Source organism: Numida meleagris, chromosome 1 (assembly GCF_002078875.1).
Source record: "Numida meleagris isolate 19003 breed g44 Domestic line chromosome 1, NumMel1.0, whole genome shotgun sequence".
Taxonomy (NCBI): domain Eukaryota; kingdom Metazoa; phylum Chordata; class Aves; order Galliformes; family Numididae; genus Numida; species Numida meleagris.
Window position 1 is genome coordinate 59,889,070 of NC_034409.1, and position 15,480 is coordinate 59,904,549.

General features: G+C 38.9%; 1 protein-coding gene across 12 annotated transcripts in view; it reads right to left on the reverse strand.

Moving 5' to 3' along the window:
* BICD1 (BICD cargo adaptor 1) overlaps positions 8,485-15,480 on the reverse strand; it is a 171,738-nt gene continuing 164,742 nt past the window's right edge. For 7 of the 12 annotated variants that reach the window (XM_021388883.1, XM_021388895.1, XM_021388920.1 and 4 more), the window contains one exon: positions 8,485-14,603. In XM_021388883.1, the coding sequence (XP_021244558.1) occupies positions 14,516-14,603 (88 nt within the window). In that variant the 3' untranslated portion in view covers positions 8,485-14,515. The remainder of the gene's footprint in view (positions 14,604-15,480) is intronic. The other 5 variants (XM_021388923.1, XM_021388968.1, XM_021388949.1 and 2 more) reach the window with 3 other exon arrangements.

Here is a 15,480-nt window from a genome sequence, read left to right on the forward strand (position 1 = left end):
TTAATGCTGAAACAAGCATCAGGAATCATAGAATCATTAAGGTTGGAAATGACTGCTAAGATAATCTAGTCCAACCCCAACCCATGCCCACTGATCATGCCCCTCAGTGCCACATCCACGCAGTTCTTGAACATCTCCAGGGATGGTGACTCCACCACCTCCCTGGGCAGCCTATTCCAATGCATCACCACTATCTCTGAGAAGAAATTTTTCCTAATATCCAACCTGAAAGCAGCTATGCTTTTGTGAGACCTGGGTTTAGGTTCACTTACATAGCAACAGTGCCAGAAAGCTTCCATTCTTCTGCTTAATGGGGACATGGTGCTTAGAGGAAGAATATCTGCACTTTTGCCACCTGTGTCTGGATAACCGCAGGCTGCTGTGTGCAGGATGAGAGCCATTGGGTCTGTCAGGAGCTTGCTCAGTGAAATCATTATTTTCCATAAGCAGGTTGATACCTGACATCCCCCTCTATCATTCCCCAGAGAAATGAGGTAGCCAGATCACCTTCCGGATTTTGTGTTCTTGTAAACACTGGCTTTTCCTTTTGCAAGCATATAAGGCAAAGCTATGACTCAGAGGTAAAAAAAACTGATTTATTTCCTGACTTCAGTTACCTGACATGGGCTGGGCATATGGAGATGAGTATACCTGTGTTATGAAGAGCGTTTCTTCAGGAAGTACATGGACTGACTTCCTTGCATTAGGAGTGTGACAGATTCTTCTAAACTACCTACAGTTAGTGGGCACGTACCATGGATCAATCATTAACTTTGGTTCAGATAAGAATCTTGTTCGAGAAGGCTCACGCACACTTAATTCTTCATTGGAGCACTGAGCATTGAGTAGTCTTCCTGACTACTGATTAAAGCATGGAAAGGGAAGAGAGGTGGAGAATCTCTCATTAGTATTTCCCAAAGCACTTCACCATGGAGGCAAGGATCAGCCTTATTTGACAGAAAAGGAAATGAGGTACTAAAGGGAGAAGTTATTTGTTCAAAGTTGTCCAAGATGGCAGTACAGCAACAGAATACAAAACGGTACTCTACGGGAATGAAAGCAAGACTGAAAATAGACCTTTCTCTGTTTCTCTCATATAGAATAACTAAACAACTGATCTCAACCCAAGTATTGCCAATTGCTCAACAGCCAATCGCTAGCTAGGCATAATTATCACTTATTATTAATTCTTGTGCTTGCCTCTTTAAATATGGAGTTCTGCTCCTGGAAGGAAAACAGCCAAGGAAGCAAAGACAAACACACCCACCCCAGAAATCCTACCCAAATAGTATGAACTATGTTAATTTTGTTTTCTATGATGTTATCAGGGAGTGGTAACTTATTTCAATGTCACTGGAAAATAAAGGTCACTTCGGAGAATCCTGGTAACTATGCTATGGCATCAGGAGATCAGCCACAAGCTCATTTTCTTGAGAAAATCATTCTTCAGAAGGACACTGAGCAGTGAGGTGACAGTCAATGATAGAAGAAAGTCATGCTGACAGTGAATTTGGGGTAATTTTAGAGCATTTGTAGTTCAGTGCAAGCTTCTCACAGCAGCTGGTTGTCTCTCTTCCCCCCAGTTAGCTGCAGCACAGACCTGGGCCAGCTGGTTGAAGCTGGCTCTGAGCTGCTGTATGCCAGCAGCACGTCCGTTCTGCTTGCTTTCACTTGGCAACAATTGGCCTGCCCTCCTGGCATGCCCTTCCTTCTTCCTTATACACTGCTCTCAGTCTCACATATTCTTCATCTCTGGGAAAGAGACAGAGGGACTTTTGGCAATATCGGCAAGAGGAACAAGACCTTTCTAAGCACAGGAAGTCAGAGATGCTATCTTGAAAAACTTCACCCTGAAAGATCAAAAATTTAGTGACTATAGGAAACAGGATCTAAGTTAGCTTAACCACAGAGAGTGCTGCCAATTTTGTTTAAAATATATGACACAACCCAACTAAAAGGTCTGCGTGCATTGTACCTCCCATCCTAGACAACATGTGGGAAGTGTCACAGACTCCTTTACTCTATGGCAAAAGAGTTAACCAGTAAGCCACTGCTAAGCCACATTTGAGTGTGGGCAATAGCTAGGCCATCTGGCTCAAAATCTTTCTGTGAGGGTGGTGAGAAATGCAGTGGTGGAAAACAGATTTTATTATTCCTATTTGCACGTGGGAGGCACAATAGGAACCCTGTGGAAGTCCACAGAGGTGCAGAAGGTGACAAGTTTTAGCCCCCCCCCCCCCAAAAAAAACCCAAAAAAAAAAAAAGAAAAAGCACTTCTGGCGCATGAAAGGATTAAAATCACTCATCTCATGCTGTTGGATCACCAAAGCAGCAATTTTTCCTTAGTTTATTAAATACTTCATTTGTATGCAAGATGCTGCCCCCTCAGTAGATTTCTTTGTGCCAATCTTTACTTGTCCTAATGGAAACAACCTTCAGAAGACCGGATTTTGGCTGCTTACATGAGACTTTTTTGTTGTGGCCAGTCAATTTCCCTTATTTCTGCTTGAGTTTACCTTTATTTTCATCTGAATTACAGAAAAAATCTGCTTATCTAGCTTGCCTGTTTATCTCTTCTCAAGCTTTAGTTTCTCTGAGTACTTCCTCGTGCTGTAACTCTTAGTCAGTCTGTGTAGCAACACTTTTAGAGAGCATTAATCTACACCCTGAGGAAGAATACACCAATTTGGCACCTCACAGAAATGAGGGTATGTTTCAAACCATTACACAACATACTTTAGAGAACCTCATTTAGGGCTGATGTGGACAGTACCTTCATTGAGGTCTGACAAAAAAATGCCATTGTCTGTTGGATATGAACTAAAAATTAAAATGAAGCATATAATATAGAAAATCCACCCCTACAAAGCCCTGCCTAAGTCAGGGAACAGCTCATCGTATATTTTGCATCCTCTGTGAACTGAAGATTCAAACCTGTTCTGCCAGCAGTATAACGAAGACAAGAACTGATATGCCAGAAGATAGAGTAGGATACTAATTAAATAAAAATCTCATGCATTTCAGGCACTCATGCATATTCCAGATGAAAACTCTCTTCTGATAGCAGCAGCAACAGCATTATGCACAAAATAGCTGCAGTGTGTGCAACAAAGATACACAGAACAAGCAAGTGCAAGGGAGCTACTTAGCCTCAGTTAAATCAGCAGGCAAACACGGGATCCAGCATTCAAGGACATAAAGTGAATTTCAGCCTGAGGCTATTGACTCTGTCTTTGTAAACCATTCCCCCGACTAAGATTAGAGGTACTCAAGCCTTGCGCTTGTTCCCCTTGCAGCACCCATCAGGAAAAAAGGGGACACTAGATTTACAGTATTATGCTGGCTTATGTCAAATAATACTTCCAGCTGTTTAACATTTACTCCCCAGCACAAATTGCAGCACACACCATCTCTTAGGATTGGTTTTACTTCCATGTGAGAAGAAGCTGCAGAGTCAAGAGTGTGAATTAGGAGCCACACATGAGAAGTAAGCCATAACAAGAACTCCAGGAAGTTTTAACCAAATGTTGTGCTGAAAATGTACTGCTGAAACAACAACAAAAAAGGACGGGTAGGCAGCCATCAGAAGAGAAGCCATGGCAATTTTTTTTAGCCTAGTCACTAAAGTTTCTAATACATCTCTCCTGTTTTGCCCTACTTGACTGTGTAAAACAGAACACTGTCCTGTTGTCATCAAGTGCCCTAGCAAAGGTAGTCACTGGCGATCAACCAGCAGCAGGATTTGTTAGCTTCCAGCCACCTTAATTAAGAACCCTATTGAACCCTTACAGCCAGGGTTTCCTTCCCTACCACACAGAAGACCATGAGATGAGTGCTAACAGGTAGCTCTGTGAGAGAAGCACTGGGACAATTAAAGGAAAAAACATTCCTGCTCTATACAGCCACCATGCTGTGTCTTGTCTTCTTCTGCTGTGCAGAAACATGTCTTCTATTGTAAACAAATTCTTGGAGTTTACACAAATTGTGCTGAGGTAAGGGTATCACATATATTCCTTAATTCTAAGGAAGGATTGTTACTTAGAGGGGTAATTACAATTTGATTAGTTTTGTTAGCTAAATCTTTTGGAGTGGCATGCCCTTAACAAGGACTAATTGCTTTTAGAGGTCTCAGAATGTTCTTCATTATCACCACCACGGGTTAATTAAATATATTTCCCACTATCCAATTAGTATTAGATATTCAGATACCATTAGCAACAGTGCTTTAATTTAGATTAGCTATAGGTGAAAACAATCTTCTGGGAGGTTATTTTAGTAAAAGGGAGAGAAAACACAAGGTATGCTTGAGAAAATGTCATGCTTTCTGTTTCTTCTTTCCTCCAGCAGCAAGACCTGACAGCTGCTATGAAGAGGGTTTAAAAAACCCACCACGGTACAAGTTCTCCACTTGAGACATTTGAATGTGGTCTAATTCCTAGGACAAGAATGACAGCTCTTTAAGTTGTACCGCACACCCCAAATCTGTAGTCATACACTATTAAAGTTCCGTATACATTAAATGATGCCCTTGCCTTTTTGAATGCTTTAGCAGTAAAGCAAAATGATTCTCTCCTTAGCAAGTCAACACCTAGAGAGCAACAGGGTGATCAAACATGAAAAGAAAGGCAAAACTACTAGTTCCAGATCTGGAAGAAAATATAATGGTCTCAATACTGCAGTACTCCCTCAGTTTTGTTTCTTTCCCTGATTGTAAAATCCAAGCTGCCAGGTACTTAAGATTTCAGCTAATGAGGCATATGGTAGATGCACAGGAGTATCAGAATGCTTCTTAGTAATTAATAATAACTTTAAACAGAAGGACTTCAAAGCTGTTGCTGCACTTGAAGACTCCTCTGTTGCTTCATCCACTTTTGCGTGCATTCATTGTATTCCACATTCCGTGGACTCCTTGGATCTTTTTGGCTTGAGATGAGATTATTTGGAGCGAAGGCTCCGAAAAGGATATAAACATTGGTCCTCTTCCACTTTTACATTCTCTTCTGCATACCAAGTCTCAAAAATAGCACTTCATTCATAATTCTACTTTTCAATACATTTTTGGGAAACTATATGTCACAAACAGACCTTTCCTCCAGAGATCTGACAATGCCTAATTTTGGAACTCACTCAATACTTCAAGTTTTGCAGTATACATCCAAGGCTTTATGCACTGCGGATGGGCATACCTTTACAATATTGAAATGTGCCACATTTTTATATTCAAGCATAAACAGAACTAAGCATAACTGCATGGGTGAGGGGTGCTCTGAGCACAGACTGAGGCTTCATAAACTCCAGAATCTTAGTTTGGGCTCAGTCACAGATACGTACTTATGGTTTTGAGCACAGTCTTTAAGGGAATGCTGTCGACTTACAGGGAACCCAAATTCTCTACCAGAAAAAGAACATCTACATTCTACTGCACTAACATTGTTAGGGGAAGAAATGTTTTCCCACGTTTAGGCAGTGTTATCATCTTGGGCTTAGTGAGTCAGATTGCCTTTTCAGTTTACAGGCCTGACACAGTCAGAAGGAAGGCATAGGCCTAAGGAAATTAAAATAAGACCACTGATGTGAAACCTCAGCTATTTATAGTGAGAGTCTATTAATACCAAGCACTGCAGAGACAGGGAAGACTGCAGAGACAGGGAAGTAGCTCTGAATGAACCCAGAAGCTAGAGCAACATAGCTTCTGTAGCATGGGCCTAAACCTTGCTGACAATACCTAGACACCACATCTGAAAGCCACTCGCTGCCCATGTGTATGCAGTGTGGATATCTGCAGAAAGGTGGAGGGTTAAGCGTAAAGAAACTTGGCTCATTTTAAACACTGATGATGTTTTTCATCCTCTCAGTCTCAATTTCTCTATCTGTAGGTGAGCGATAACAGCACCCATTTTGCAAAGATGTTTCAAGAATTAATTAACATGCACAGAATACTCTGAAGATAAAAAAAGAGCCAGTTTGCATTTGGCTTAGATAACAGAAGCCTCTGAAAGCAGTTGTGCCTCCACAGAGGCATTTCCTCTTTCAGTAATGCAGGACATTGAGATTGCTGCTATCTGTACGCAGTACATTCTTTTGTTTGAATTTTACACTTGGCCTGACTGAATTTGAGTCACAAACTAGCTGCAAAAACAATTTTCAGTCACATCTTCAAACTGCACAAGGTACTACACATTGTGCCCATCATCCTCTGATCTCTACGCAGCTGAACACTTAAAAACCAGATGGAGCCATCTCAAGTCCAGGGGAGCTCTACTCCAGCCTTGGGATCTCTTTAGATCGAACTTCAATGCAATGAGCTGGAAGCCACGTCCATTCACTTGGGGCAAATCAAGTTTCCCAACCAACTTAGAATTATATGGCTCAGAATCCACCTGATTTCTAAATAACTTCCCTGTGTTCTAAGGCGTGATGGTAGCAACCATAAAGCCATGAAGGGCAGCTGTCCCTTCACCTTAGAAGGCTAATAAGCTATTAGTAGGAAAACCTACCTTGGATGGATCAGCTCAAGTCATCTGAGCTTACAGAGGCTGCACGTCTCTGAAACAACTTTCCTACCTCTATAACAAAGCACTTTAGCGTAGGTGGATAGAAGATGCATGCTGTAAACGCAATAGCTTTTTTTCTCTGGTTACCACATGCCTTTCCCTTTTCTATGAAGGCAAATAAACATAGGGCTCACGCTTCTGCATTCAAGATATCATAGAACCATAAAATCATTAATGCTGGAAGAGACCACTAAGATAATCTAGTCCAACCATCAGCCCAGGGCCACCATGCCCACTAACCATGTCCCTCAGTGCCATTTCTACCTATTGCTTGAAAACCTCCAGGGACAGAGACTCCACCACCTCTAATATGATCTCCAAGGGAACTCAGTACTCACACTGCTTTCCATATTATATTTCTAATCTCTTTTAATAGTCTCTCATATGGAGTTGTACCACAAATACCATTTTCTCAATCATGAATGACTATAAAAATAATTTTTAAAGTTTTTCTTTCCTAAAACTGGTCATCCAACCTTATTCCTGAAGTTAGGTCACTCCCTAATGATACAAGATAGTTTATAAACAATAATGAGTGAAATGTATGCTTAATAATTTACTGCTCCAGTCAAGAAAGAATCATTCTTGCAAAAGTCAACACTTCTTACTGGATCATTTAGCTTCTGCTGAGTTGTCAGCTGTAGCACTGAGCCTTATTTTTGTGGAAAAATATTACTTTCCCTTCAGGCAATCACTCAAACCCTCCCTTGAGAAGAAAGCAGTTGTCTCTGTGCTTTTAGCACATCTGGCTTTATTCCAAGTTTCTTTTCCCAGAATACATATAATCATCTATTTTAGCTCCATTTTTCTCTATATTTAGTTTTATATACAAAGCCTTTCATGTCACAGGCTGCTAAAAGATGTGGATGTCAGGCACTTGGACATGTCTCTCTTCACTGTTAGTACCTTTACTCTTAATGGTCTCCTGAAATCAGGGTTTCAGCACTACTCAAAATTATGCACTATATTTGTGAACCAAACTTGAGAGGCCCATGGCCTGTCAGTTGTCTGTACCACTGAGAGGCAAACCATGGCTCCTGCTGTCTTCAGGCACAACTGGGAGTACTTTGCATTTCTTTGAACACAGCTGCAGGATTCAGCCCAGAAACAAGAATGTGCAGTGGTAGTAATGGTGAACTTTAGTGCCAGATCTTCTCCATTATCATCTAGCATGTTTTTACTGGAAATGCAGTAGTTCACTTGACAGAAGTCACCTCCCACTCCAGAACATGAGGTAACAGTGCTTCTCAAGGGAGAGATTATACAGACATTTTCTTTGGAAAAGATATTTTTAGATTAAAAATACATACTTTTTAAACTCAGACCATTTCATTGACCTTACTCATAGCATTGCCTCCGCAAGAGCTGTGCAGGACCATTTGAAGAGATGATTCAGAGATGGGCAGGAGCAACTAGGGTTAGCAGTTTCTCAAATCAACTTAACCATGGGAACATTTATAGAAGTAGCAACCCTCCATGAAACTTCTTCCTGACTGCATTTGTTTTGAAAGCAAAATCTGCCTTCTCTCTTATTTATTCTCAGAATACCTTTTCATCTAAAAGCAAAGGGGAAGAATGCCTAGCAGATGGAAATTCTACCTCAAGCAGTCACGCTTACAAAGCATTCTTTTAACTGAGACCTTATACAGACGTTAGAGATTTTGGAGAATACTCAAAGTTTTTGGAAACCATTTGGTGAATCAGCCATTACTTCAATATCTCCTCAATCTCAAAAAACAGAGGAAGCATCTTTGATGTAGTTCTGATTCTCTTCTCCTTTGATGTTTATTTCCTTTCTCAGTTTCCTTTCCTTTCATTCTGATACCTTCTCCATCCACAGTTATGGATCTTCAAGACATAAGTCAATGTAAAAGCACAAGCCAAGTCAACACACTGCAAACTGACAGAAATACAAGTAGACCAGACAGCATGGAGTTAAATGAACAAAAGTGGCCAGTTTATTCACTGGAACAGTTATGCATTACACTGTAATTTTAATTGGAACATAATGATTTTAATTGGAACATAAAGATGTAAGAATCAGTACACTGGTTTCTTTTAATTATTTTCTTCAGCACTAGAGTGTTTTTCCCAACCATTTGACTGCATGATCATATTACACTCGTACAAGCACAGACTTTATGAATCCCTCACAAGTCATTAATCTAGGATTGTCTACAAGGAATTACATGGGAATTACTTCAATTTTAAAAACAAATGATGCATTTTTGGATACAAGAATTTTTTAACTTTTTTTTTTTTGCTTTTAGCATGAAGTAGCAACAAGAAGAGTTTCCAATATTCAGTCTTTAGCAAATGAACATATATACTTGTATATTCTTCACCACCTAGAAGCACTCCATCATTTAACCCCAAGAAGGCAGGACAACATTAGGTCAATTCAACATAGGAGTAGCTGAGTTATTACAGCAGTAAACATACAGTATACAAATTAGTGTTTGTCACAAACTCCACCAATGTTAAAACTCTTGTGAAAGGAACACAGCAATCTGTATGGTTCATTAGATACAGACCATCATGCAAATGGTAACATTCAACAGATTAAAAAGTCACAACAGTTGTTTTTTTTTTTTTTAAGTTGTTTACAAAGGATCAAGTTAATTAACCCTTTAACAGTCAAACCATAGGGCTAAAAACCAGTAGGGCAATAACTAATAAAACAGGCTTAATTTACCCACCAGCATAGCACACACAGCCACACCAGTGAACAAGGAAAGAAAAACCAAACACCAACAAGCTAGATAACTCTTATTTCTTATTCACACCTGATTGAATAACAATTCAGCTATCAAACTAGTCTATTTAAAATTTTTATCATTTGTTTTCATTGATTTCCAAAATGTTCCTGAAGTTTAGTTTACAAATGCTGAGAAAAATGACATACTCTTCCCCACTATTTCTTTCACAGCAAATAATGATAACCCAAACAAATATGGAGCTTCACGGAAAGACATTTCTGAAACACAGGGCCCTATCACCCAGAGTCTGCCTGCACATTGACATCAGTTACAGAATATAGGATTTTTCCTTTAATTTTGGTTAGTTTGACACTTGGTTTCTATTACAGTTCATGAAGCAGCTTCTTGAGAACTCCAAAGTAAACAGATTAAAACCCTGTAAGGAAAGGCAAATAGCAGATAAACAGTTCCAAATTACCCAAAAAAGGATGACAGTCAGAAGCCAGCTAAAGAAAGAAAGATGTGCTCACCCATCCCAAGAATCAGGGCTTGCAAACTACTTCAAAAGGAGGGATCTCCAAGCAGAGATCCTTCCCTTGTGCTGCCCAGCCCTTAAATGAGGTTAGGGAGGGGCAGAGCCAGGCTTCAACCCTTCCAGTCACACAGGGGAATTGCTTCCACCTGTGCTCCCAGGGCTGGCTGTGTCCCCTCACCAGGTGTTCAATCTCTGGTTCAGGCTGTGACTTAGCAGTTCCCATACAAATCCAACAAGGATTTAAGATATACACCTCAGAATGAAATATAAAGACTCGGTGATAGCCCCCTTGCCTTTTTGACATGAAGAGTATGTAGATCACACAAGAAATAAGAATTTGCTGGTTTATTTATGGATATGGAAAAGCAACATGACGTTAAAAATCTCAATCACATATTTTATATTGCATATTTAGATGCATTTGTGCCTGACGATGAAAGGCAATTGCTTTTCTTTTTTTTTTTTCTTTTCCATAGGATGCTTAATTATACTAAAAAACAATCAAACAAAAACCCTTAATGGTTAGAGAAGTCTGAATAGTAGATGTTCCTTTCAGACTCACTGCACACACAGCAAAGGTAAACTGAAGAAAAGTGATGACTGGAATTTTTAAAGAGGTATCAACAGCAAGTATCACACTTCAAAGGTAAAACATCAGTGCCAGCCATTTTCAAACACAGATTTCCTATAATCCAGGTGGATGGAAAATTTTCCATCAAAGTGAGGAAACAGACCTCTGAACGGCTCATGTAATCTACATCTGATGATGACGACAGTGGTCAATCCAGCAATGGCAACACAACTCTTGTCATTGGCATTGCACGCTGAACGATAAGGTTGGTATCAAAATAAGGGCCCAGACTCGTGGACATCATTAGCAGTGTGATGGGAACTGGGCTGTGTTTTACAAACAGCTGCACTGCAGTATTTGCAACATACCTAGCATGAGCAGCCTCCATACGCAAGGTCACATTTCATGAGTGAGGTTATATTTCATAACATAATCTTTTTGTTAGCACTTAAATATGGTACATGGCTTAAACTTGTTAACAATCTTTTCTAATCAAAAATAAATCGAAGGTCATCTTGGCATTAAAACTTGCAGTGTTACATTAATTATAGTTCAATCTATGAAACCTACTGTATAGCTATGCTTACGTTAATTTACTGTGAAAAATGTGGATGGAGCAAGCACAGAGGTGCCAACCTGTCCATTAGATCAATTGAAAAGAATACCACTACTGCCTCCACTTAGAAGCCAGAAACTTCCACACAACAGCAATGACAAATTATATTAGTTCCTCTTTCTGTAAAAGCCTCCATTAACCTTCTGATAGAAAATATATTTTCCATACTATTACATCTTACAGTTTATATTTATTTATTCATCTCCCACCCCCTTATATTTCCATCTATTCTTTTTTCATTTCCACACATATCCTATAAACTGGATTTCCAGAATTGTACCATTTCTCCAAACAATGAAAACTTTTTTTCACTAAAGCAGAAATGAAAATGCTGTTTCAAATCCAAAGAAATTTCAAGGCCAGAACAGAGAACAAAAACTACATTTCAGAAAATCAGAGCAGAATTTGAATTGCTTCCTTCCCATGTAGGGCACATTTCAGCATTTCTGAGCACGCTCAACCAACCACGGGAAAACATACGTATCCCTTTTACTTACTCTTTAAAAATCAGAATAGATAACACCCCACCATAAATTAATTTTAAATGGGCAAAGTATATTTCGCAACTCAAAAAAAAAAAAAAAAAAAAAAAAAAGCTTTTGTGTCTGTTTTTGTCTGTATGTAAATATTTCCTACAAAATCGTTCACAAAGTTGCATGCTACCAATCACTACGTAAAAAAGGAGAGTTTATCATCTCAAGTTCAAGATATGCATTTTATTTTGTACTGGTTAACTGACAAAAGTTGTCCCCGGGGACCTACAGTTTTATAACTTACAATGCAATAACTACAGCCATTTGTACATTTAAATCGGTTTGTTTCTAGTTCTCTTAAATTTCCAACATTTACTTGCTTTATTACATATTAAAAAATGTAAATTGAAAACTTAGAAATGAAGAATTTAAAGCTTAAGAGGATAAAAAATTTAATAAACCCACTTAGTTCTATAAAACAGGGCCACAATTTCTATACCATTTAATGCTGTTTCATAACTCTTGATCAACATGGACATACCGGTATGTTTCAATTTCCCAAGGTTGCTCAGCAAATCACAACTGGAAACAAATACATTACCAAACAAACATTCCACTACAACATCTTTTTTTCCAATATATTCATATCTACATAGAAAAGAAAATGTATTTCACTGAATTCCTGTTTAACTAAAATTTAGGGAATATGTTTGATTTGGATATGAAAATAGGAGAATCTATTCCAAGTACAGCCTGCACTCTATGCAATGTGCAACGCAAATCTTTTTTTCTGCTTAACTATCAACAATAGCTGTCCTTATTGGTCAAAGACATCACCACTGTTTCAGAAGATAACTACACCCTACTCCAGTCTGCAAGGTCAGGAATTGTGAGGTGCTCTTGGGAGACAGCATTTGCCACCAACAAAAATGGTTTTATTGTTGTTTATTTTTTAGTAAAAATCAAAATAGCAGCTAATATTCATGTCAAACAATATGATAGAGCTGAATGAGTTTTACTTGACTTTTCTCTGACAAGACAACATGTAGGTTAAGTATGACACTAAATAGTTATGTAAATGTATACAAGAAGAACCACGTGAACTGCATGGTAAACCTAAGCAGAACATTGCCGACTGCTGTCTGTTCAATCTGATCAGAATTTGATGTCAGTTTGTTCCTATTTTCTTCACCTTTGACTCTGAATGTTTTGTTACAATAGCTCAGCTGCTTTGCCAAGGCTACAAGTGACACACACTGTTGATTACAGAGAATATTTCTATTTACAGCACCTTCATTACTGGTACCATGGAAATAATAATTGTTAGGCACACTGATTGGTCACTGATTCTTTCCTCTGCTGATGTTTTGTGTATCATAACATTTGGTAAGCACTGTTTCTAACAGAAGCCTGAGTTTATTTTCCCAGGCTCAGGCAGAATGTGAAAAAATTATTCCAACCATATACGCAGCAATTTTTGTCCAGCTGCTCTGTACCTTAGGCTGCACTGTGTTTCCCGCTTGTAAATCATACTTACGCTGCAGAGAAGGAATAAAGACGTGGAAATATCTAAGCCTTTGTTCTGTAAATAAATTAAGGCCACCTGACAGAGCAAGGACTGCTAATTACCAACAAGTAGGCAGTACTGAAGACTTCTCCTAGGTGATGACCAGATGAGAAGCCCAGAGATGCTGAACCATTACACCTTAGCAGCTTGCCTTGCTGTCAGGTACTGTGCAAAGTAAATTTTGCTATCCTTGATTTTGTTCTGAAACTTGCCATGAAAAAAAAATTAAAAGAAAAACACCCAACAGATTATTCAGCTTTTACAGGAAAGAATCTTCAACTACGAGCACTGTGCACTGTTGCAATAGAGTGTGTGTAGTGTAGATCACCTGAGTATTTGTCATAAACTGACATGAGCTAAGGTTCTGTATCTGCTGATTTTTGGCAAGGAAAAAATGCACTAAAGTCCTGCTAGCTTTGATCCACACCATTAACTCTACCTGCAGGAGTTATTTCACCATAGAATATTTCACACGGAACACCTGCAACTTCGCAATTCATACTAGTCTTTCAGGGTAAGGCCTCAAGCTAGTATCCTGAATATGGGAGCAGGAGGAAAGAATGTTTTTAATTAGCACACAACATTATACTTTTTTAGATTTTTTTTCTCAGATACCAAATAGAAAGTAACCCCAAAAAACAGCACCAATTCATCTACTTGTCTGAAATGCAAAAATATAATTACAATGCAGCAAAACGAAAAACAAATCAATACATCATCCTCTCATCTCCTTCTTAGGCTAAATAATAATCTTCCAGTGAAAAGCTTGAACAAAACCAGAAGCTAATGAAATAGGAACTAAAAAACAAGTGCATAAACAATATCAGTGCAGCAGCAAAATATACAGTCATTGTTAACATTTCAATTCAACCCACTGCCAACATTTTTGTGCAATAAAAATTGGCCACGTGCTGGCCAATACAACAAGCCTCTCTTTAATATTAACACAGTCATTCTTCACTTAAGCTATTTCTGCTTGTTTAAAAAAAATGAATTAAATACAACTCTTGCAAAAAAGACTGCATTTTATAAACACAAAATTATGGTGCAAATAAAGTAAGAAGGAAATATCACACCCTTAATGACAAAAGAAAATTTGAACTGGTTCCTATGGCTGAACTTAGAGGTTTTGAGGGTAGGGTTTAGTAACGTACTTTTTCTTTATTAATATTGGCTTAAGTCTCTCATTATTTCAGAGGTAAAGCCAAGCAGCTGGGAGGAACATTTCTGTTGAGATATTAAATTTCACTACACTTTAGTTGTGATAGTAAAGTTTGAATACAATCAGAGGGACCATAAAAAGTCTTCTCGGTAGGTTGGGCTCTGTGCTTTGTGTTCTTCTTCTCAACCTTCCCTCAGTTGCCAGAGCAGTGGATATGAATCCAGACTTATCGATGCAGCAACAAGGCAGGATTGTCTACCCGCTTGCTGGGAACAACCCGAACCTTTGTTGCATGAACTCCACTCAGTTTGCGTTTTCTCTTACGTTGCATATGAAGATTAGGGGTAAGGAGGAGGCTTAGAGAGACAGTTGAGAGGGGCACATTGAGAGCTGGAATGTGGCTGCTCTTCTGGAAGAGCACTAGGACTGAAAATTAAAAAGAAAAAAGTGCTTAAAATACACGGCAAAGTTTTACGCGCATGTAAATTGTACAAGGCTGGAAACAAACTTGAAAAGGTGAGGAAAACTCATCTCTAAATCTGCATCCTCAGATACGCGGCATAAAGGAAATCCCCAGCATGCACACGTTTAGAGACACCAGGAGGTATGACATGAAATGCTGTAGATAGCCTGCTTGACAGCTCATATACACGTGTTTGCATATGTACACACATTGCTGTTTGCATGCTCTGATGAAAAATGCTTTGTAGAGAAATGAATGCATTTGTGAAAAGGGGAAGCAAATCTGTAGGGTGATATACATTCTTTATGTGAGGGTTATTTATTTATACACAACTGATTAATTGCTCTAAATGAAGGAAAGTGCCAATGTGGAAATCAGGTTTCATCACTTTGTGAAAACATTATCTCTTACTGAATGCCAGCTACTAACATTTAAATAACTACAATGTAACCTTCCTCATCAGGAAGGTTATTTTTTGTAATCAAAACTTCCAAAGACTTTGTTTGTTTCACATGTTTGAATCCTCTTCGGTTCTGTCTTTTTTTGTTGTTGACTATTTTTCATGAACAACTGTTCCAGTGACAGCATTCACTCCTCAAGCCTCTACATGCGCAATTATAGTATTCCCTGTCATATGGTGCACAGGGGTCTGAATTAGCTTTCAATAAACCAGACGTGGCTGGAGTAGTGGTCTATCAGTGGCAGCACAAAGATAAGGGGCAGCTAACATGAACACACCCCCACTCCTTGGTGCAAAGTTCCATAACGTTCAAGCAAAGCTTCAGATAGACATGTTTGCTCACTTAGCTCAGCAGTGTATACTGTGCAGCAGCAGGCAAT